We start from the raw sequence: 24,267 nt of genomic DNA on the forward strand, positions 1-24,267 counted from the left end.
AGGAGGCTTGGAATGTTAGAGAGGGAAGAATTTCATTATTCCTCTGATCTAACCCCCTCTCTTTTCAAAGATGAAATAATTTTAACACTTCTCCCAATGCTAAAAAAATCCCCTGATTACCACAAGACATATATATTTATTTATTGTACATCTTCTTCCAGGGGCTTTATTTAATATGTTATCCCCAACACTGCCTGGGCACAATGTAGATATTCGACAAGTATTCGTGGAGTGAACTAATAAAAGCTGAATATAGTTCTTTCAATCCCAATTCAGTGTGATTGTTCCCCACTTTCCTGAATAATGAAATTAGACAGTCTAGGGAAAATAAATCTTTCACTTTAAAGAAAAAATGAAAGGTGCAAATACTTTTTAATAACTTGCTTTCTGACTACAAAATAATCCAAGTTCACTGTTAAAAATCTGAAGAAAAAAAAAAACAACACCAAAACAAAGAAGAAAAATCACCTACAATGTTACCACTCAAAGATAAGTACTGTTAATACTCTTATATATTCTTCCAGTTGTGTATGTAGGTAATGTTTAACAAAAATAGAATATTCTAACACAGTTACAGAATGTTCTGTTTTAAAAAAACTTTAATATTCATTTTTCTGCATCACTAAGTCTTTTCCAGTATAATTTTAATAGCTGCATGTGATTATACTTGATGGGTAAATCCTATGGAAAGAGCTGCCAGTCACCCAGATTACGTTCCTAAAAACAGTTTCGCACTGAACCTCTTAAGACATTGAGGATATGCTTCTCTAACAATGTCCCAGGCCACTGGGCAGGAGCAAACATTTGAAATTTTAATTGTCACCTTTGGATTTTAAAGAGTAATGGTCACCTTCTCCCAGAGACAAGCACATTGGTGAAAGTACAGAAGGTTTAACTAATTTGCCACCTGTGGTTTGGCTGCAAAGCCTGACTCTCCTATTGTCACTGGCTATTTGGTATTCTGTGCCTAATGTCCCACCAAGGAGACACAAAATGCACTAAAAAGGTGGCTAACACATCCTGAAATTTGCAGCCACAAGATTGGGAATTCTTTTATCAGAAGGAATACCTGAACAAGTGTATCTTTATAATTTAGAAATATTTTTAAAAAATCAACTTCTCTGCTTTATTAAAAAAATCTGTTTGGCTCCTGATTATTTGGTAAATAATCAAAATTTTACTTACATTCAAGCATACGACTTTTTGAAAATTATAAAATATCTTTATAAAACTTTAATAAAATAGTTGTGCATAAGACAGAAATCTATAAAAGATATTCAGAATTAAATGTGTTATTTAGAGTAGCTAAACTTCAAAAAGTCTATATAACATATATGCTTATTTCAGATCCCACAATGTGCAAGAAATAGTACCATTTATGAGGAGGTAAATTCCCCAAGGCTTAGCGTTCATATTAACATCATGAAGAAATTCAAGTTTCTTTTAAGTGTTATGTATAGATTATTTGGCCACAACAACACATCAAGTCATAAAATATAAAGGTTAAATAACACCCTTTGCAAAGTTTTAGGAATGGATGGTCTTAAATAAAACTTCCTATTTGAACACATAATTATGAAGGCATCTATAATCCTGCGCATGGTTTGCCAATTTTAGCATGCAATCACATAAGTCTACACGTTTGTGCTTATCATTCACCTGACGAAGGTGGGTGCACAACGAACATCTGTTGACTAACTGAATTCTCTCCATATTTATGTGAATAGGAAGAATCTCAGTGATCTGGCCAGGAGTACAATAAGCGATGACCAGTTGCTAAAATAGCAGTAATAGAAGAACTAATGCTGTGCATTTTACTCTAGCGGACCATGTCCTCTCTCAAAACCTAGTTACTCTTACTCTTCAGTGTAGTACAGTGGAAATGGTACAAACTTAGGAATCAGGAGAATTGGGTTAGTACTAAGCTTTACAGTTAGCTAACCCTCTAATACACAAAAGAATAGAGGCAATATATCAAAAGAGGTCAAGAGGATAGACATAAAAAAAAGAAAAAGAAAAAAGGAGGATTGGGAAAGAAAGAAACAATGGCAGCAGCAGCAGAAGACAGAAAAGCTGCAAAGAACAGATTCAAATGTTTCCTAAAGCACTGGAGTCTGTCTAAAACAAACTGAATAGGGAAAATAGCCCCCAAACTTCTCTAGAAGGCTTCCGTTGAAAGCAGTAATTATTTATAACTATAATTCTAAGTTGTCAAGGTAAAAAAAATTGTAAAATATATCGTTTATTAAGAAGGCAGAAATCTGTGTGATACTGGTTAGACATATTTCTTCTGGGAATCTAAAATTTCAAAATACAAAAATTGTTCAATGACATGGCAAATATAAATATGAAGAATTCGTTATTGAGTACTTGCTAAATAAGGCATCCTATAAAATGTATATATCTGCGCATACACTGATCTACACATGCATTTGATTAAAAAATAAGACATTCTATCCATATAAAAGAGAAAGAATAGTTCCTACAAAAGGCTCCCATTTGAGTAATGTTATTATTCAAAAGGTTCCAGACATTGTAAAATGTTTAAAATATTGTGCTATATCATCTTGCTGTCTGCATTTAAAGTCTTTTAAATTACTTATTTTTATTGGGTGGGATACACTTTTTATGGATAATCAGTTATGTAATATCTATTCCTATGCTAGAGCCAGTTTTCTCATTAATTAAGAGGAAAGAAAAAATATTATATAAGTAGTAGTTAAATAAGGGAGAAAAAGGCCCAAAAAGCTGTTTCAAGGAATAGTCTCTGAAATAATCGATAAAGCCACTAGGTGCTGCTATACGCCCAAAAATGAAAACAGCTAAAGGGATTTTGTTAAGTACATATTCATTTGATTTCCCTCAAATTCACTCCTCTCTGTGATTTAGCTATAATCCTCAAAAACCATGGAAGGGGAGTGATTAGTATAACTAAGAATTACAATGATGTGGTATTTTTTTCACAGGAGCAATTCAGATAGTGAAATTGAATACATAAAAAAAGTGAACTAGCTTCCTGAAATAAAATAAGACCAAGCCAGTTACATGCACTATGAGTGATGTGGAAAGCTGGGTTGTTATCACAAGCCTGTCCTTACTTGGCAAAGCACAAGACCACAACCATGCACTGCTGGCATTGTATTGAACACGATCAACAAAAAGGGTACTGCACTGGTAGTATCTGAGCCACACGTTCCTACTCTTGCTCATTCAAACATTTATTGATTACTCTCTTATTCAACAAATACTTAATAGGCACCTATGACATGCCAGCCACAAAGACTGCTACTTTCAAGAAGCTCATATCCTACTTGTATCGAGTATGTGTTAGGGAATAAAATGATGACCAAAGGAAATGTGCCCAACCCTTAGTTGCTTGCAAATCATGTGCAGGGGACAGCAACACATACAAAAATGTAAGTGCATAATGGTGAAATATTACAAGGTCTACAGGAGGAGGGAGATGCAGCCTTCATTCTGTGTAGGGACAGGTGGAAGGAAGATAGGTAACTTCTAAGATATACCTTAGGAAAACCAGGAGTTCTCTCACAAGTGTAGAAGTGATGCAGTAACAGGAGGTAGGAAATTATGAAGGCAAGAACCCGGTGTGTTTGAGAAAGTGACTTTCTCAGTGTGGCTGAAGAATAAGATGCACGGGAGTGTAGTGGGAAAATCTCAATTCTACTTGAAGAAGTTGGAAAACTGGGCTGGAGGCAGTGGGGAGCCTGCCAAGGTTTTCAGTCCCAGAGGTGTGTAGCCAGGTAATTCTGTGAGTGGAGTGCAGGGTGACGCTGGCTGGGGATGACTGGAGGCAGGAGCCTGCTGAGATGTGGGACCCCAACTGAATCAAAGATGGTAACTGCCAGGCTTCAGTAATTGCCTGGAAAAATGTCAGGGTGAGGGAAAGGGGTCAGAAACACAATGCCTGTGTTTGCAGGGTAAGCTAACGCCTTTCACTGGAAGAGGAAATCTGAGAGACAGAATGAGGTTTGGACGGAGGCAGGGGTGTCTTTTATGAGAAGAGATGGTTTGGGGGTAGATTATTCCACCTGAGAGTTAAAGGAGAAGCTGGTTACTAAAGCCCTGGACTCAGCTACCTAACATGAGCAGTGCGCTACATCTGCGAAGAGTCCTGGGCTGCCATGGGGGGCATAACTGAACAGCACCACAGAGTCAAGTGCTCCACAAGCAGAATACGTGTTGAGTCATCTGGCTAAATAGAAGAAGATGTCCTTGGTTTTACTCAGGGTTTCGGGGCTGCTGGAGTATTGATTTTACTCCATGAGTCAAAGTCTCCTAACACTATAATCTGTGTGGCTGACCGCTAGTATGGAAGTCCAGAACAGACTCCAGGCCAGTTGTAAAAATAACTGCAGTAGCAATTGAGATAACTCAGATCACCTTTCTGCCTCAGTTTCCTTATTGATAAAGTAGGTAACAATGCCACTCTGCCTACTTGCCTTCTTCACAGGAAACTGTGAGAATAAAATGCAACAGTGTACATCAATGTGCTCTTCAACAACAACCTAATAGACAGTAACAACACCTCTCTTGGGAAGGATGCCTCCTTTATCTTCCTGTTCTCCACCCTTCCCTTTCGAGCCCAGCTCTTTCTGCCCACCTTCCACGCTGCCTTTGCCTTCATCTCTGAGAGACCAAGGAGCATACCCAAGTTCATCAATGTGCAGCCTACGGACTCATGAAGGATGTGTGATTGTCAATCAAGCTGGGTAAAAGGACCCAATTCTCTGGGCTTGAGCCCCACTGTGGACAGACGAAAGGAGCTGAGCTCTTTGGCTGTGTGAGCAGGTCCAGTCAAAATGGGCAGTGAAGAGTGACATAAAGGGGGAGCCACCCAAGAAAAGAGAAAGCTCACAGAGCCCCTTTCCTTTTCAGTGTAGAATTTAAGTCAGCTATAAAACTATGAGAGGGAATAAAAGTTTTGATGAGGTACAGGTAGGAATTGCAGCAAGGAGTGTGAAATTCAATGGATTGAAGTATTCCGGAATAGCCAAATATGGTAGCCTAAAGGAGGCACATATCTAATTAATTCAAATACACCAAGAGGCAGGAAAATGAATTGCCTCATTTCACTGATGTTAGAAATTAGAATAAAGAAAGATGAAAATTTTCCATTTTATCTAAATCTATATTTGTTTAAAATTGTTAAAAACTCAGTATTTAAGATGTGGAAATAATCATTCCCTTATTCAACAAATACTGGTAAAAATAAACTTTTCTCTGTCTCAGATTTTGCCTATCTCCATCATTTAATGAAAAATAAGGTGGGTTTAAATCCTGAATTCCTCATTCCATGACCTTTGAGAAGTTATTTCAACTCTCTGACCTAGTTTCCTCATTTATAAAATGGGGAAAACAATAAAGTAGCCTCATAGGGTTCTTGAGAGGATGAAATGAGCATGAGAGACCCCATGTCAACTGTTAACACTGTTAACAGTGCCTAGCCCCAGCAAGCACCCACGAAATGCCCCTGCTCTGGCAGCGATGAGCTTCGGTAAGGGTGCAGCCCAGGATGCCACAGAAGTGGCCAGAGCTAAGGTTGGGTGGGCAGAGGCTGACCCACCAAGGCCCCTGTGCGCTGCCAGAAGACTGAAGCTAGTCCTCTTGGGTTGAATTCTAGTTCTGCCACTTTGTAGCCGCACCATCACAGGCTGTTATATTTTACCCTTCTCTGCCTCTGTTTCCTCACCTAATGGTAAATATTTACTTATAAGGTACATAAGACTTAACTCAGAATTGTTACAAGGATTCAGAGTTACTTTTATATAATACACTTAAGAATTGAGCCTTGGAGGCAATGTTCAATACACGTTAGTTGTAATCTCCAGGCAAGTGAGTGGACCTGCTGTAGTTTAAATCTAGCAGTTGTTCTTGATCCCAAGTTTCTTAGTCTTCTAGAGACAATACTTACATATAATACAATATGAAATTTTTTATTATGACTTTTATTATAGAGTTCATAGTAAAGTATAAAACTAAATACAATAAAGCGTTATAAAACTAACAAAATAGGATATAAGAGATTAGGGTAAGGAGGGAATTAAATTTGGCTCAAGAAATCATGAAGGACTTCCTGGAGGAGGTGACAGACTACTATTACAAACTTACAAGGCAAAATATATTTATTACAGGTTCAGTATCCCTAATCCAAAAATCTAAAATGCTCAAAAAAATCTGAAACCTTCTGAGTGCCAACTTATAATGCTAAAGGAAATGCTCACTGGGGCATTTCAGATTTCAATTTTTGGGATTTGGGATGCTCAACAAGTAAGGACAATACAAATATTCCAAAATCAAAAAACAAAAAACACACCAAAAAACTGGAACTCTGAAGCAATTCTAGTCTCAAACATTTTGAATAAGCAATATTTAACCTATATTTTTGGATTTTCAGAAATTTTGATACATAAGTTTTAGCCATTTTTAAACAAGCAGATCATGGTGAACAAATGAAAATCAATATGATTTCCTTTTAAGCTAGAAGTATCATATAAAGAATTTGCTATATCTTAAAACTTGAACCTTAAGACAATATCAGCTTCATGCAATCTATCTGGTTCGTTCCCTGACATGCCTTACACATGGAAGGCATTCAATAAACATTTGCCATGTAATTAAATGTAAGAAAAGATGGCACACAGTTCGACACTGTTCAATTCTCAGAAAACATGACCTTTACAGTTCTTTTATGGAGGTGTGCCATCATCTGTTAGCATCTTCTTCACTAACCTGACACTAACTCAGCTGCTCTGCTGACTTTGGACTTCCTATACTGATTTCTCCCAGATATTAAAAAATTGTCTCCTTCTTGAGCACCTGGTGATAAAGAGAGTAAACTGCAACTGTAATTTCTGCTAAGTTTTCAATGGACAAAGACTGCGTGTGTGTGTGTGTGTGTGTGTGTGTGTGTGTGTGTGTGTGTGTGTGTGTGCGCGCGCGCGCGTGCGTGCGTGCATGTTGCTGGTAAAGCATATTACAGCTTGTGGGAGAAATGTCTGATATAATTTAAACTTGCAAGTTGAATACGAAATGCCTAGAATAACTAATGGTAATAGTATTATATACCTATATAAGAATTATTTGCAGGAGAGTTAGAAGTACCTTACGGGTTTTATTTACTTAATCTTCATTGCAGTCTTGAGATTGGAAGGCAAGCAGGTATTATTATTATTAGCTCTATTTCATAGGATGGAAGGCAAAGAAAAAAATGTCTTGATCAATACTGTCATATCTGTTGGCTCCAAGGAAGCATTCTAAAATCACAGGCCCAAAGTCTAAGGTACTACCCATATATCTGAATGCTTGGCTTCAGTCATTCAACTACATAGATATTGACACCTTCAAAGCTTTTCATCAGCTATAATTACTCTGCCTAACTTATAGCCTACATGTCTCCAACCACCCCTCCCTTTCTGCTCTAGCTAAGATGAATTTATGTTGCTCACTTAGGTCTGATACTACATGTCATCCTTCCCGAGATTAATCCAAGCTGTTGTATACATTATACATGAATAACTGCCCCTTCCACAATCTGAATTATATCACTCCCTGCCTTTATTCTTAAAATTAATTTAGCTTTCCATTATTATTCAAGTAACTAACATATAACAGATTTTTAGTCCTTGAGATTACTTCTAGAAAATCTAGATCAAATACTTTATTTATTGTATTTTCATCCTTAGAGAACTCTCTAGTATGAAACATAAGGGCTTTATTCTCTGCCTTCTCATTAGTTCTTCCCTGAGTTTGATGTGAATATGATTACTTTTATTTGTTCTACATTTTTATTTCTGGTTCTTTAAAGTTGAAAAAAAAAAAAAAGCAGCTATTCACTTAAACTTCTGGGCATTCTACTGAACAGACAGGCTCTCACTTCTGCTGCAGCTCCCTGCCAGCCTACTTTTGTCTGGCACTTACATTTTATTGATTGGACAACTACATTTGATTTCTAATTTAAATAATTTGCTGTAATCTCATATTCACTGGACACACTCCTTTCCATTTCCTTTATTATCATGGGGTTATTTACTAATGATACCTCTATGCTTCTATTTTATAGGGTCTCAGTAGTGACATGCTTAGTCTGCTACTTGGAGCCAGGAGTCGCTCCTTTATGTCTTTCTTGCTCAATATATTGATTTTGCTTCCTCAATCAATAAATTCTGTAACAACCAACATTGTTTTAAATAATTTATGCATTTCAATGTACTCTGTGTATAAAAAAAACAAGGCCAATTATGTGAAAATAAAAGAAACAAGACAAACTATCAAAATGCATCAATTTTCTTCATCACACAGTTACCACAATGAGACTACAGAATCATGCTAGGCTTAGTAACAGTGGCACATAAAAAAATGTTGAAATAATAATAATGCAAAAAATCCATTATGGTAGATTAAGAATTGATCAGAAGACAGAAAAAAGAGACTATACATTTTGTTTGTTATTATTTGCCCATTGATATCTCAAGATATTATAATTTCCGTCTAAAACCTCTAAGAGCATTTGGGGTAGATCTAAGAAATGGCATAAGCTTTTAATCTGGGACTTTATTGTTTCAGTTACAGTAAGCCTCTCTACTTCCTAGAGTTGCATTTTAAAAAATATCTATTCCCTATGTTAAAATTTTCATATTTAAAAACATAGCCTTTGAGGACTTTTTCTATATGGTTAGGTCTCAGGTCAATGCGCAAAAGAAAATCTCCGTTTAAGAACAATATTTCAGAATAAGGGTTCTGTCATGGCATTTTAAAAAGCCATTATGATTAGACCATTTTTTGGTGGCAGAATTTTTGTAAAATGTCACTTTGGTCTTACCTCACAGTATCAACAGACTTCACAGGAATTGTTCTAAATGTCAGAAATATGAAATTTCTGTATTTCTCTCATCTCATTATCCTGCTAGTTTTCTTAGGAAAACGTAACTATGTATTTATTACATGTCTCATGTTCATCTGCCTATGCACATAAGCCCTCAAAGTTCTATTATTATATCTACATATCTGGAATAAGACTTTTCATAGAAATTCAGGTGCTAATGCAGGCTACTGATAGCTGTGAAGTAAATACTCTAACTGTATTTAGAGACAGCATTATTTCATACAACTTTCGCTGTTTAAATATCTCAACATTATTTTCAATAGTGGCCTAAATCTCTCTGAGATGGGAAATACTGAATATGAAGAAAGAATTGTGTTCTCTGAAGTGGTTCTTAAAGACCTGACTGCCACCACCTTCTTCCTTAGCATAGATTCTCTTCTCCCTTATGTTTCCCTTCTTTCAATCATTTAGCTTTCTTTGATTCTTTAGCTTGAGAATTCCCAAAACATTTCCACTTCAGAGATAAAAGGTCCACCACTGCATTGAGTTGCATGTGTCAAAACTCTGCCTTCTTAAGAGGGAGAAGGAGAACTTTCCACTGAAAAGAGCTCAGAAGGCAAACTTTAAGCCAAAAGGGGAAAAGAAGGCATGCTTTTCTTTGACTAGCATCCATGCATTCTACAGATGTTGACTTGTTTACATTTGTACCTGAAGGTTAAAAAGAATATTAAATAGCTGTTGGGGATGAAACACTACGATAATCTAAACAGTTAAGAAAGATGATGCAGGCTTTCACAATACAATGCATTCTTGGAAATCATATGAGTCAGACGTGTTGAAAGGTCAAATGCCTATTATTACTCCAATATTCACCTTTGTGCTTGAGACAACCTACACCTGAGTGAGAGTTTGATAGTTAAGAGGTAGCAGCAATGTATTAGAAAGTGAAATGATGCCTGACAATGCTATTATGTTAGAAACTACTAACATGATGAATAATGATACGCAAAGGCACCAAGTGGCATGTATGTTTTTTCAGCTGAAGAGTAGCACAATGTAAATAACTACTAGTGCATTTTTTAAACACATTTACACATTTCTTGCTACACTGAAGTGAACAGAATCAAAATAATTGTTAAACTGAATAGTCAACAACTATGGATCCCAAAAGTAAACTATAAAAAATAAAAACCTTTTCTAATGTAAATAGGTTATTACCTAAATGTATATCTACAAAAACCATTCTTTCAAAAGCTTTCAGGTGTAATATATATGACATAATCACAACTAAAATAAAAAAGTAAAAAATATAACCCAAAATAAAACTGAGTCATTGATATTTGGCCCTAAACAACAAGTGTGGTTGGGGATTGAAAAATTTCCACCTCAAAAACCTGAGTGTGGCAAAATAATATCAGCTCTCGGTTAATCCAACTAGCCTCTGTTAAATGTCTCTGGGAAATAGAGGAATTCTACAAATGCAGACTGTGCATGGTTAACGGCCACTACCTGCCCATCAAAATCATACCCTAAAAATGTTTAGCAAAAGCAGCCCAATAACTAGATCACGAAACCAAGGTCATGAAGGCCTAGGTCCTTTTTCCATTATAAAGATTAAAACAGGCTGAGCATAGCGGCTCACGTCTATGATCCCAGCACTCTGGGAGGCTGAGACAGGTGGACTACTTGAGCCCTGAAGTTCCAGACCTGCCTGAGCAATGTGGAAAAACCCTGTCTCTACAAAAANAAAAAAAAAAAAAAAAATACAAAAATTAGCTGGACATGGTGGCACATGCCTGTAGTCCAAGTGACCCAGGAGTCTGAGGTGGGAGAATCACCTGAGCCTGGGAGGTCCTGATGATGCCATTGTACTCCAGCCTGGGCAACAAGTTGGAGCGGGAAAGAAGAATGAATCCTGAAATGCCATGTTTCCTAATTTTCAAAACAGCTTTTTGGAATTATTCAGGTACCAGAGAGACTGACAGTTGCATATTTCTAGCTATCATCTTTCTACTAGCAAGTGAACATCACCAAAGCAGGGAATGTTTTGAATAAATGAATTATAGCACCCAATTGACATAACCACGACACAGTCATGGCAAACACCAATGATCTATACATTGCATTACTACAACCTAACTTGGAGGTTTAGAGAACCTCAGAATCTGACTTGTGTTTATAGCCTTGTGGCCTTATTTACACCACTTTTTTTTACCCTCAACACACAAGATACACAGAAAGATCATAAAGAAGAAGATTATACAGTTTGTTCATGAGATGTAAACAGTGAAAATGTAGAATGAACAATGTAAACGGACTACAGCTGTGTTCCCAACCCGCCACAAGAGCAGAGTGGAGATGGAAAAGGACTGGCTTACCTCTGGTGTGCCAAGAGCATGTTCTCCAGCTAACAGCAGCATACTCAGGCCTCCCATTTGAGTAGGATCTATGTAAGTGAAGACATCAACTTATAAGCATGAAGTGTATACAATCCACAGAGTCAAAAAGAATACTCACAGAGACTAGCAATCAGAAATCCAACAGAACCACATATAACTTTTTACAAAGGCCTTTAAAAAACTCTTTATGCAACAGTAACATGGCATATATGTTCTTAGTGCTCATACTTTGTGAGCCTCTTGAATACCCCTCTATTCTCACTATCCCAAGAGTACTTTCTTTAATATCATTGCTGTTTGTAACATTTATCTCCTAATGTAATGCTTCTTTTCTTGCTGCTTGGGGAGTTTAGATAAGATTTTTTAAACATAAAGAGTGTTTCTGCTTGTCTTCTAAGAAGTTTTAGATTGTTATTCTCAAATTATGACTTCTGCCATGTGAAATCAGGACTAATGTAAAAAAAAAAAAAAATAGGCTATCAGAAAGAAATTTTCCAATCAGGTTTCCAAAATCTAGTAGGTTTTATTCAAATAAACTTTCTTTAAAGCATTCGAAATAAACTTAGATTAACTGATATGTTTTTGACATTTTACATTTTAGGGGTAGTCAAACACTTGCCCAAAATACCTTCAAGGTATAAAATTAATGCTTTTTATGTCACCAAAGGTCTTTGTTTTCACTATCTCAACAATCGATATAAACAGAAGGAGAAAATAAAAACAGCAAAGTGGTGGATCTATGACCCAGGTTGTACCTAAACAAAGAAAGTAGAAAGCAGAATTGGGAACAGTGGCTCATGCCTATAATCCCAGCACTTTGGGAGGCCAAGGCAGGAGGATCTCTTAAGGTCAGGAGTTCGAGGCTACAGTGAGCTAAGGCTGCACCACTGTACTCCAGGTGTGGGTGACAGAGTGGGATCCTGTCTCTACAAAGTTAAATGAACAAATAGAAAATAAATAAAAACAAAGAAGGTATCAAAGAAAAGGGACCTGTGTCCTGTAAGTCTGTCTTGAATTAAAATTCAGAAGTGTAATGAAGAACATATGTCAAAATGCCTAACTTAGCATCTCTCCTAGTGCATATAAGGTCCTCAATCAATGTTTATTTAATTTTAGGAATCTACAATTGAAAATGAGGATTCATCCTAATGTTGCACAAAGAAATTCAGTTGTTTCTTTTCTTTTTTGGGTTAAAGATATGTCCTTAAGTACATCTTTGTATACAACCTGTCTTAGGAACTCATAAAGCAACTTTGATTATATGTTATATACAGTTTAAAAAACATTCTAAGGTAGTTAAAAAAAAGGGACAGAGATGGGGAGAAGAGAGTATTAGAGGAAAGACTATGTTACCAAAAGATTAGGTGAAAAAATAGCTCAACATTGGAAGGCAGACACATAGGAAGACGTACACAGAGAATATACAAACAGTAGCTTAATTGATGAAACAAGGCTCTTCGGTGTTGTTTTAAGATCCCAACTTTAATTAAATGTTAAATTTAAGAACTATTGTGGCTGTTGAAATAGATACTTAAATCTACCTAAAAATCAAGAGAGGGAAATGAATTTAGTAGAAAGTAAAAGTTTAGTTTGGTTCTTTAAAAGAGAAATACTTTTGCAGCTGTTATCCTAGAGATCAGGAGGATTAGATGATAGCTTTCTAAAGATAAAAATGTGTTAGTTCAAATTACAAAGTAAAATAGGAACACGATTACGTGATAATTTATATACCAATGTGACTTTGCAAGAAGTTTGCTATATGGATAATAAAACATAGGCCAAGAAATTACCAATATCTTTTATATTAATTCATACTTACATAGTGTTATTTAGAACTATCAAAACATATTCACAAACATAGGATGCTTTCTTTAGTGAAATTCAATGAAAGGGCTTGCACTAAATTATAATCTACAAAGCTTTCCCTCCTTGGAAATCATACATGTGGCAATTTGGGGTTATTCAAAAATTGCAAAATGTCATGTGACAAGGACTAATGGACAAACAGAACAAAAGAGATTCCATATTGAGGGAAACAATCTGGCATTTAGAAGTCCTCTATTATCTCCTAGATTCAGATGCCTAAGCACCAGGTTTTAATTACAGCCAAATTAGTTGGCTTTCATCTTGTTGAAAAGCAACATACCTGGAAATATCAGGTCAATGTTATCCACTACATGCAAGCCTATCAAGAGTTCTGAACACGGATTTCCAACATATAGCACAAGCCATTATAAAATGAGATAAATGCAAGGAAGAAAGGTGTTTTCCTTCTTTCCTGTACTTCCCTTTGAGAACACTGCTCTTAAACACTGATCTGTAAAGATCTTGTTTGAAGTCTGGGTTCGACTTTCAATTTGCAGGTAAAAGGCAGATGAATAAAGTGTCAGAAATGGTGCTACAAAAAAAATATCTTTCATAGCTTTCTGCAGTTCACCCACAGTAGTTATATGGTTTGTGGAGAGCAGATGTATGCAAAAAAAAAAAAAAAAAAAAAAAAAAAAGCCAACAACAACAAACTACATAGCCTGATCTAGATTGAGAATTGGGAGAAAAAACAATGAATGTTAAATGATGGCCAAATGAATTCAGCTGGAAGTCAGTCATCTATATACTCTTTCCGGATTCTGACAATAAGATGTTTTAGAAAGTACAAAGTGGCAGCTAAAGCAAGGACAGATATCTCTGTCTGATTCTTCTGGGACATGTAGAAGCATCATTTGGGGAGCTTACTTAGAATGACACTACAGATAGTGTATGCTACCCACATAGCAATCACCTGAATCCTTCCCCCATCCCACCACGGAATGCTGCCATTATGTTAGACTTCATTTTTTAGAGGCAGGGTCTTGCTCTGTTGCCCAAGATGGAGTACAGTTGTGAGGTCAGACCTCACTGCAGCCTCGAACTCCTGAACTCAAGTGATCCTGCCATGTCAGTCTCCCAAGTAACCAGGACTATAGGCACATGCCACCACACATGACTGATTAAAAGAATGTTTTTGTAGGTTATATAGAATACTGCCACATACTTTTTATACTATGAATCACACACTGAACCATAAAGTCTTGTAGAAGTTATTGGTTATTAAAAAAAAATGTGCTATCACAGTATCACTCAACCTCTTCTCTCAACCTTTCCATATGCAAATGGTTCAATACTCTGATTTCAAATAAGATTTGCTTCTAATACCAAAATAGGAACCCTATAGCTCAATTGCAACTTCACTTCCTGTCACCTGCTTATCTCCTAATTTCATCTCACAAACTCCTCTTTTGACTGCATTGCAATAGCTAAGGAAGACAGAGCCACTTGTAGGGTGAATATAAGTATTTTCATGGTAATAAATGCTTTAGCATACCTTACTGCCCAAAGAGTACTAAAGGTCCCATAACAAATGGCACCATCTGGAATTTTAAATTTTTCTGACCCTTATAGGAATGGACATGAGAGGAGGGGATAGGATGGGAGTTCTAAGACACAGCTGTCAGATCCAGGTCAGATTTGTGATGTACTTGTTGATAGTCTTGCCCTCAATGTTTCCAATACCCAGATGACCTACATGACTGTGGCTTTTTAAGTAGCATGATAACTAAGGTGCATACTGGGATGGATTACTAGCGTGTATGTGCATATAAGCTATTTTGTGAACATAAAGTTTCCTAGGCTCCTGACAATCTCCATGTTGCTGTCGACTTTTCCATACTGTCAATGTCAGGAATTCACACGTATTTATAATGACATATATTTATAATGACTGAGTCTATATATCCTTTTGTTAATTACCTGTATTCTATATATATCATGATCCAATGCTTGAAAATATGCTTTATCCTTGCCACTGCTTAATAGTGGTCATAAATTTTGTCCCCTTGCCCTCTGTATTATTTAAATGCTGCCTAAATGTATTGTGCTGTCCTTAAACAACAGGTGGAAATAGTGTCTCAACTCACCAGCCATTCCAAAGTTAAGCTGAGGCATTTCTTCAGTCTTTGCTTTCTTGGGGCTTGGAAAGTCTCTTGAAGAGTCAGATGGGAAGGCCCAAAGTTTCTTTCGTGGATTGACAGTGGGTGTTGGGGATTTTACAGGCTTGTTTGTGGTAGGACACCATTTGTAGCCAGGATTTGCTTTCATAAATGCATCTTTATACTATAAAGAAAAGACAGCAGATTTTAATTAACAAGCAGATTGAAAAAGTTCTAATAGCCGTTACCTCATTCCCCTTTTAGTTAATAACTGAGAAAAACACTTTCAGTGACTTCTGTGGCTCTCCTTGCAGAAGAATGACACTCTCAGCATAGGGCTCTAGAGATAGGACATGGAGTTACCTAACCCATTTGCGGGATGAGGGTTCAGAGACTGAATACTTTGTATTGTTTGATCCTCAACTTTAAAAAACAATATCCAAAAAGCTCTCTGACCTTGATGAGGAGAGGGAGTTGTTTATAATGAAATGAGTCTAGGGCTCTGGAGACGGAAGCAGGTTCAAACCCTCACACTTCCACTTAGGGCTACAGCAACCAAGGAAGAGAAGGTAGCTCCTCTGGGCCTCAACCTTAGATTCCACAAACTGAGAATAATACCACCAATGCCTAGGGTTACTGGAGCAGTGGTGCATAGCACATCACTCATTTCTTTAGCTAGCTGTAGACATCAAGCAAGTTGTTTAACCTTTCTCAGTCTTAATTCCTCCACTTATAAAGTGTAACCACACTTGCCACTGGGCCAGGGGTCTATAATGAGCATACACAACTGAATATATAAACAAGCTCTAAGAGCACTGATATGTGATGTTGCAATAATCCATCACAAACCTTATGTCCTACTTGGAGGTTTCAACCTTCAGTGACAACATCCCTCCCCTTCATTTTTCTGTGGCTTTCTCCTGTTACCCTGTCTCTCAATTTTGCTACCTCTTATCTCTTGCATGACAGTAACACAAAAGAAAATACATTTATTGCTATTAGTTACGTATTGCCAAAAGTTACCTCTTAAGAATGTATTTTCCATATATTCAATTTTTTTATTATTGCTAGATATTTTACTCAATTAATACACTTCATTCAACCCCATAAGCTTGTCTTTTAAAACGGTAACTTAATGTGTGATATTAACTCAGTATAACCTCCAGCTTTTAATTTTACCCAATCATTTGAAAAAGGTCCTTTATCCTTCGTATATCCTTTCCTTTCACCAAGGATATACTTTTTTCCCTATCATTTCCCTTTAAATTATATAAATGAAAATGGTAAAGTAGATAATTACGCAATGTCAATAGACAATGGTATAGAATTATTTCACATTATCTTTCTGAATAATCCTTTTTTTCTTTTACCTATTAGATGTATATGCCTGTTGATACATGGATATATGTAGAAGAAAGGTAAGCATAAAAAAACTGTAGAATACAATCCCACTTTTCTTACAAAAAAATAACTAAAATTGGACACAAGGCCAAACTAGAATTCACCATCAAAAACCAGAATGTGTTAGGGGGTATCAAATGTGATACAAGAGATCCATTACTACAGTGCATTCATGTGCATGAGGGATTTACATATTAAGCTGAGGCAGACAAATAGCTTTGCCTGCTGTCTGAAAGTGGAAAGTGACAAATGGTAGGATGAGGTGAAAATGGAAGTAGCAGACACATGCATCATTATTGTGTCCCAGTAAAAGCACACAGGCCGGGTTTGTCAGATGAACAGTCACTTTAACAAAGGTCACCGCTTTATAAAGTGTCAAAAGACTTTCAAACAAATTGATTAACATATCTGTCATGAGAAATAAAGTTATCTATTTTTGGGGGGTAGTTTCAAGTTTTTCAGAAGGAAGTCATAATTATGAAAGATTCTAGACAGGTGTCACTAGAATGACTGCCAGTATCAAGTATTTTTAAAGTACCAACCATACCAATAGAGTCCAGCTTAAACTCATTTATAAGGGGGAGCTGGTGCCAAAAATCACACAGAGAAGTTATAATCACTACATCATAATTTCTTTTGCATGTATTCCATCCACCGACCCCCATCTCAAACATTCTGTGAGCACTGACTATATGACAGGCATTTGCCAGGCATTGGAGAGAGAAAAGAACATGAATTAGAGTCCCTATCTTCATATTGCTTATACTTCAGTTTCCTACACAAATATATTATTTCTTTTTACACATAGTCCATAAGGCTGGACCATGGCTTCCCCTGGCTCAGGCAGGAAAAATGGTTTCACAATGGGTCTGCAAAAGGGCCAACTACTTATATGAGTAGAATAACAGAGAGCAAGAGAAAGGCTGGGAACACGTGGAGTTTTATGGAAAAAAGTAACAATTTACTATGAGAGTCAACACTCTGTAACTGCATCACAATGTTAATCTTGCAGATTCTTAAACTCAATGTAGATGTTCAAAACCACGTTCATTAGTTCTATCACATATAAATAGAGTGGAAGAGTTAAGAATGTGGGAGGTAGAGCAGAATAACACACAGTCTTTGTCCTTAAGGAGTTTAAAGTTTAGATGGAGATGCCATCAATTCATGTAAAAACACAAGTTAACACAAGCAGTGTATGAGCATCAAGGGAGGGTGGAGGCAGGAAGAGCCTCAGGGTAGGAGGATGTCTTTCTGTTCCTGGAACTTGGCACTTCATCAATCATTTGCTCTGATTCAGCTATTAGAGACAATAGTAGAAAGGCGTAATCATTCGTTGTGATAAGATTATGAGGAAAGGAATTACAGAGAAGGCTGGGTAAGGGAGAAGTGGGGGAAGACTTTGTATACTCCTCTGAAGCAAATAGCTGAGTGAAATTATTAGCATGCAGGTCAATCATGTGGGCAAAATCCCTATTACAGGACTGAAAAGGCCTAAGAGACAGGCCCCAGATATCCAATGCCAGGCTGTTCATACTGATGGTGGGAGGGGAAGCTCACTTATCCTCGGAAAAATATCAAACGAGTTATTGGCCCTAAGATTTCAATGCAAGACTCTCTCATATAACAAAATTTTTGTTAAAAATACTGATTTTCAAAATTCTCCCATTAAATAAAAATTCACCTCATGGCTTCCAATTTCTTTCGGCAAATTTCCAACCAGTTAGATAAGTTAGGGACCCTACTTTGCAGTAGACACATAGTTCCCGACTTAAATGCAGTGCTTGGTAGATGCTGGATCCCTTCTCTCAAGCCCCGACCACTACCACGTATCATCAGCAAGAATAATAAATTGGAAATCCTGCTACCGATTTAATTGTTATCCAGTATTGGCATCAAATACCCTTTGTCACAGTACTTTGTCTACTTAATATTTGACAATGGCATTTTTATGTGACAAAAGACAATATTCCGTCAATCCTTCAAAAACGGAGTCTAAACATTACTTTTCTAGATCATTGACAAAAAATCCAAATTTGATGAACAAAAGTGCTTTAATTTTAATAAAAGACTTACCAACTGTTCTCCATTTGTCTGTTTTTAATTGGGAGGAGGTGCTATCTAAAAGTCCACTAGTGCCGGGCGCGGTGGCTCAAGCCTGTAATCCCAGCACTTTGGGAGGCCGAGGCGGGTGGATCACGAGGTCAAGAGATCGAGACCATCCTGGTCAACATGGTGAAACCCCGTCTCTACTAAAAATACAAAAAATTAGCTGGGCGTGGTGGCGCGTGCCTGTAATCCCAGCTACTCAGGAGGCTGAGGCAGGAGAATTGCCTGAACCCAGGAGGCGGAGGTTGCGGTGAGCCGAGATCGCGCCATTGCACTCCGGCCTGGGTAACAAGAGCGAAACTCCGTCTCAAAAAAATAAAAATAAAAAAAAAATAAAAGTCCACTAGTATTTCTAGTTACCACAGTCTAGTTATTCAACAAGGTGAAAGAGAAGTGGCAGCCCTAGTGAGATTCAGTCTTAAGGGACCCTGAGAATGTCTGTATAAATAAAGATAGATGACCCTGGTGCCAATATATAAAGTATTATCTACTAAAGTTGTGAAAAAGAGATTAAACTAGAAATTATTGGATTTTTGAGAAAGAGATATAACACCTTTTACTGTATAATCATATATGTGAAAGGGGGCTAAGTGAATTTCTAGCATAATAAATTCTGAGACAGCTGTTTCTCTTCCCATGCATGAGAATAAATCACATTACACAAGGGTGGAAGATGAGAAGGAATTATCTGATAAGTGGTACTAATCTGTACTTCCTTAGTTTGAAGACCTTTCCTTCACAAAAATTCAAAAGTTAACATTAGGATAATACAATGCAATGCATTATCTAATCTGAATTATTCTTGTTAGCTGTTTTTAATAGAAAATTAATTAGACTGTTTCACATGACAGCACATTGAATTAAATTTATGGTTTTGACTGAACAACAATATTTTAAACCTGCAAAGCTTTCATAATAAAGACACTCCAATAGAAATCATACACTTGAAAAAGTGACTTGAATATGTGACCAGGAAATTATTTGGTGGTTGTGTTGTGGAAATATCGTAAGTGAAAATCTGAAAGCAAGGGAACTGCCTACTTCATTTGGCTGGAGGGTGAGAATTATTATGGCAATAGTAGTTTGTTTTCATATGTAAATTATTTTTACAAGTATAATTTTACTCCCTAATTTGAGTAATTATGAGAAGTCAGTTTAATCAGTGCACACCAGTTTTGAAAATTAAAATTTCAGAATTTATTTAAAAATGTAATTTGTTACTTTTTAAAAAGTAGATGCTGTCTACTAAGATCTGACTATCTGTCAATCTAAAAATTAACAGCTGAAACCAAATACCGAAATGAGTTTTGAGAGATACAGTTTAAATTCTCAATTTATTACTCACTCGCTAGAGAATTTTTATAAAGTCTTTATAATTTTATTTAAATATCTAAATACAAGTGTTTACTTAACAAGTGGCAAATGGACTAATATTTCCAAATCAAATATTTCACTTATGTAAACATCCATGTTGCTAAAGGCTATTAATAACACTAGACAGTACTGGCCAAATAGGGCAATCATATTTTTAATTTTGTTCATTTTTGTGTTTCAAAGACTAATTTTGCATTTTAGTAGCCCTTCAATGTACTAACAGTTCATAACAAAAATAATAAATAATTATTTAGATAGAGAAGCATGAAACACAAACCAACATAAAGTTGCTTATTAGAAATAAGCCCACAACTAACATCTGTATTGTGGTAACCTAACTTGGGCTAGCCTGACTGACTTTATTTTAGCTGAAAACTTTAGCCTTGCTTTTCTCTTTTTGCTGCTGCCCCTTAGGTTTATAACTGGGTTATGCTGTAGTTAAGAGTCGTAAAGCATTAAGGTTTAAAGCATACTGTTTTTAGCACCTGTAACCATTGTAACTGCATTTTGCTTGTCAAGTTTGCTATTGTGAATACCTTCCTTGGTAATTAACTGTATGGAAAGTTTCCCCTGCTACACACCCCCTTAGTAATTGTATGGAAATACCCTTAGAAACCAACAATCCTGGGAACCTCCTGACCCCTGGTTACCAGCTTCCTTATCTAACTTGCTGGTTCTGCTTCTGTAAAATTCTGCTTCAGCTAGGCTCCCCCTCCATTACCTAAATCAAGGTATAAAGGGAAATCAAGCTCCTTCCTCCGGGCCAAGGAATTTTAAGGATAAGCTAACTCTCGTCGCCGGCAATAAACAAAACTCCTAAATTCAAACTCAAAGCATGGTGCTTTCCTTCTAACTTGCTTAAATACAACAGTATAGCATTTTAAGCTTTATGTAATGTTTGTCCATATATTTCCTTATTGGTATTTTACATCAACTCTGTGAGGGCAGGCATCTTGATTGCCGTTTTATAGATGTGGCAATTTAAAAAGGTCTGATAAGAGAGGTTAAATGAGTTAGAATTTAATACTTTAATAAAATGAGTTTATAAACATTTAAATGTTTATAAAAGAACATGGACATGATAGAGCAATATTCACAAAGTTAATATCATTCCAGAAGCAAATATTTGACTATTTCTTTACATACAGTAAGAAAGTCTTAGAATCTGGAACACAGGAATGGAAAAGGTCTCAGAAACAAGGAATGTTGTGAAACACAAAGCTTAAATCGTGAGTTTACTATCTATACCCCACAAACATGAGTCCCCTAATTAAACCATACTCAAAAAGGTAAGCCATTTGATTAGAAGCAGCCAAAAGTGGCTGACAGAGGAGAGAAATGGCAAGTGCCAGCTGCAGGTGGACCCCTCAACCCCTGCAAAAAAACAAAACCAAAATGGAAAAGCAGAAAGGAAATTCAAAAGAACAAAATAATTGAGAATTACTATATAGAAAAAACATTATTCACAAAAAAGTCTCAACAAATCATAGATCATAAAGTAACTCCTGTGAAAATAATGTTAAAGTTTTCAAAAAAAAGGACAAAGATGTTCTGAATACTTTGAGAAAGTATGTAAACAAAATTTTAATGAAATTCCTAGGATAAATATATAAAATAAAAGTTTTTAAAGGAACAGTAAAGTTTCATCTATGTGGAAATCAGTATAGCACCTGTTTCTCGAGAATGCCGGATAAATGAGGTGCTACTCCAATGTTACGCAAAGTGCTATAGCATGCTTGCAAGAATACACATGCCATTTGTTAAGCCTGATGCATAACAGTTAAGAAAAGTTCTCCAGATTATAATACATGAGAAAATGAGAGAGTATTTTCTTTGGAAAAGAGTCCATTTCTGATGAAGCCAAAACAAGGCAATGAACGGGCTTCACAAAAATTATCCCAGCTGAAAATAATAAAAAATAGATTCATTGTCTTGAAGAAATATGACCAGGTAATCAATAAAAACCCCATGGAGTTTTGTGGTGGTGAAAACCTTTCCCAGAGTATTGACAAAAATAGATACCAACAGTTTCAAAGGGCTGGTATAGCTCACCTTCAAGTTGCATTTTATTACATTTAATTCCATAGCTGTTTTATTGGCATACAGCTGAACCTCCAAACTTTTAAGTCTGGGTCTCTCGTGGTTTTTGCCTTATTTACCTTTATATCACCATTTTCTGTTACTCTTCTGTGTACAACCTAGGCTCCAGGTGAAACAAACTATCTGATTCCTGAAATTGATTTCACTTTCCCACATCTACTCTTACCCTTTTCCTTCTCTCTGAATCCCATACAAAAACCCAGGCCAAATTCTGCCTTTCCTGATCCATTTCCACCCACGTCCCTCCCCAGCATAGGCAGATTCTTCCCGTAAGACTCATGACATTTTATTGTTACCATTCTTGCCATAATTACCCAAATATACCGATCTCTCAGGCATCTAAAGTGGGTAGGGTGACAATATGTATCAGAATGACAAACACGCGTCAAATGGGAAAGAATATCACAGCTCCACCGTATACTAAATGTATGGTTGATCAAGACACTAGCTCAGAGCCTTAGATTCCTGCCTGAAGAATGGGGATAATCATAACTCACTTTACAGGTTGGTGCTTACTTTATACACTAAGCACAGAAAGGACCAATCAATCAATTCACAAATCCTGCCCCATGCCTCTGATGCTAAAATGGTAGGTATGATAAAGATCATTCAAATTGTTTAAACTTTCCAAATCCTCCCCTCCTCTTTGTACTCTGTTCTAGCTGAAGTTCAGGATGTGTGATCCTTTCAATTTATCATCAAGTCATTAATTATAATAATTAGTTTAAATGACAAATGGAAGGTTCCAGCAGTATTGTAGGCAAAAATGCAGAGATTTGTATTCCTATCAGAGTACACACATAAAGATGTTAAAAGGAAAGATACAACTGTTTCTGTGCCTAACAGGCAGTCAATTTTCTGTGCCTAACACATTCAAAGATTAGAACCTGTGAACATCCACAACATTGCATCATCATGCATACAACTGAAGTGAAGAAAGCAACCCTGGTTGTATCCTTAGAACAGTCTTTTCAAAATTACTTAATGAATTATTGCTCTAATAAAGTTCATCAGAGAACACATAACCCACAATCAACCAATTTTTCCAGCAATGCAAATTAGTATTGAGCAATAATTTAAGACACTACAAAACAAATCCCATAATAGGTGCTTTGTATTACTAGATCCAATTGGAAAAATGTAAGATAATCAGAAGCAAGGGAAGGGGTCAGAGGAAATTTTCATGAATAGGTAAAAAACAATCTTTTCAAAGTTGTTTTATTATTCACTCTTGTTTTAAAAATATGCTTCTTTTAAAAGCAACAAGAAAAAGGAAACATTCCTCACTCAACTGATAACGGCAGGACAGATGCTGGCATATACCACGTAAGCATTTCACATCCACATCTACATACTATGCTGAAAGAATCTGTCTTGTCCCATAATGGAGTGCATCTAAAATTTGGGGTTTAAAATTTAAAGGTTACACATCTAGAAAAAGTTTTAAAAATGACTCCGTGTTAGGGAGCCTTGAAAAACAGACCACATTTATCAGCAGCCTTGTATCACTAGCAACTATCACAAAACTTGGTTAAGTTGAAGGCACTTACCAAGTAGTTGGTGACTGAACTGACATTCCAATTAAGGGTGCAATACGAACACAAAAAGCACCAGTACAATTATATGCACTTTAATGTAACTGCAAAACCATTTAGTAAGTTGAAACAAGTAGGAATCACTTATGACTAGAGACCAACTGTGTAATAATTTTGAAAGTAGCTGAATCTTCTACACTTTACAGTAGAAATGAGGCAACATTTCATAACAGCAACTATAAACAAGGCAAATTATAACATGGAACATCCAGTTATGGTCTCCACATTTATTAAATTGCACTAGGCCACCTTAAGAGATTTCATTTTAGTGCCACAATGGCAAATATTGTGAACACAATTAAGTAATTGGTGAGGGATTTCCTGTATGAAAATAATACTTCCTCTTCTTAAAAGTGGCCACCTATTGGGTTTGTAAATTAGGAGTTTTTAAGAAAAAACAAACAATATACTGGGGGCAGGTTGTATGTTATCCAAAAACAGCAATCTAAAACAAACTCAAGTGTTTAATTATAGGAAGCTTA

General features: G+C 36.3%; 1 protein-coding gene across 17 annotated transcripts in view; it reads right to left on the reverse strand.

Annotated features, from left to right (window-relative positions):
• BBX (BBX high mobility group box domain containing) overlaps positions 1-24,267 on the reverse strand; it is a 278,550-nt gene that overhangs the window by 67,731 nt on the left and 186,552 nt on the right. For all 17 annotated transcript variants that reach the window (XM_017517145.1, XM_017517135.2, XM_017517142.2 and 14 more), the window contains 2 exons: positions 15,195-15,390; positions 11,221-11,288 (listed from right to left, as the gene is read on the reverse strand). In XM_017517145.1, coding sequence (XP_017372634.1) covers positions 11,221-11,288; positions 15,195-15,390 — 264 coding nt within the window. The remainder of the gene's footprint in view (positions 1-11,220; positions 11,289-15,194; positions 15,391-24,267) is intronic.

The sequence above is a fragment of the Cebus imitator genome, unplaced genomic scaffold (assembly GCF_001604975.1).
Source record: "Cebus imitator isolate Cc_AM_T3 unplaced genomic scaffold, Cebus_imitator-1.0 Scaffold619, whole genome shotgun sequence".
Classification (NCBI taxonomy): Eukaryota; Metazoa; Chordata; class Mammalia; order Primates; family Cebidae; genus Cebus; species Cebus imitator.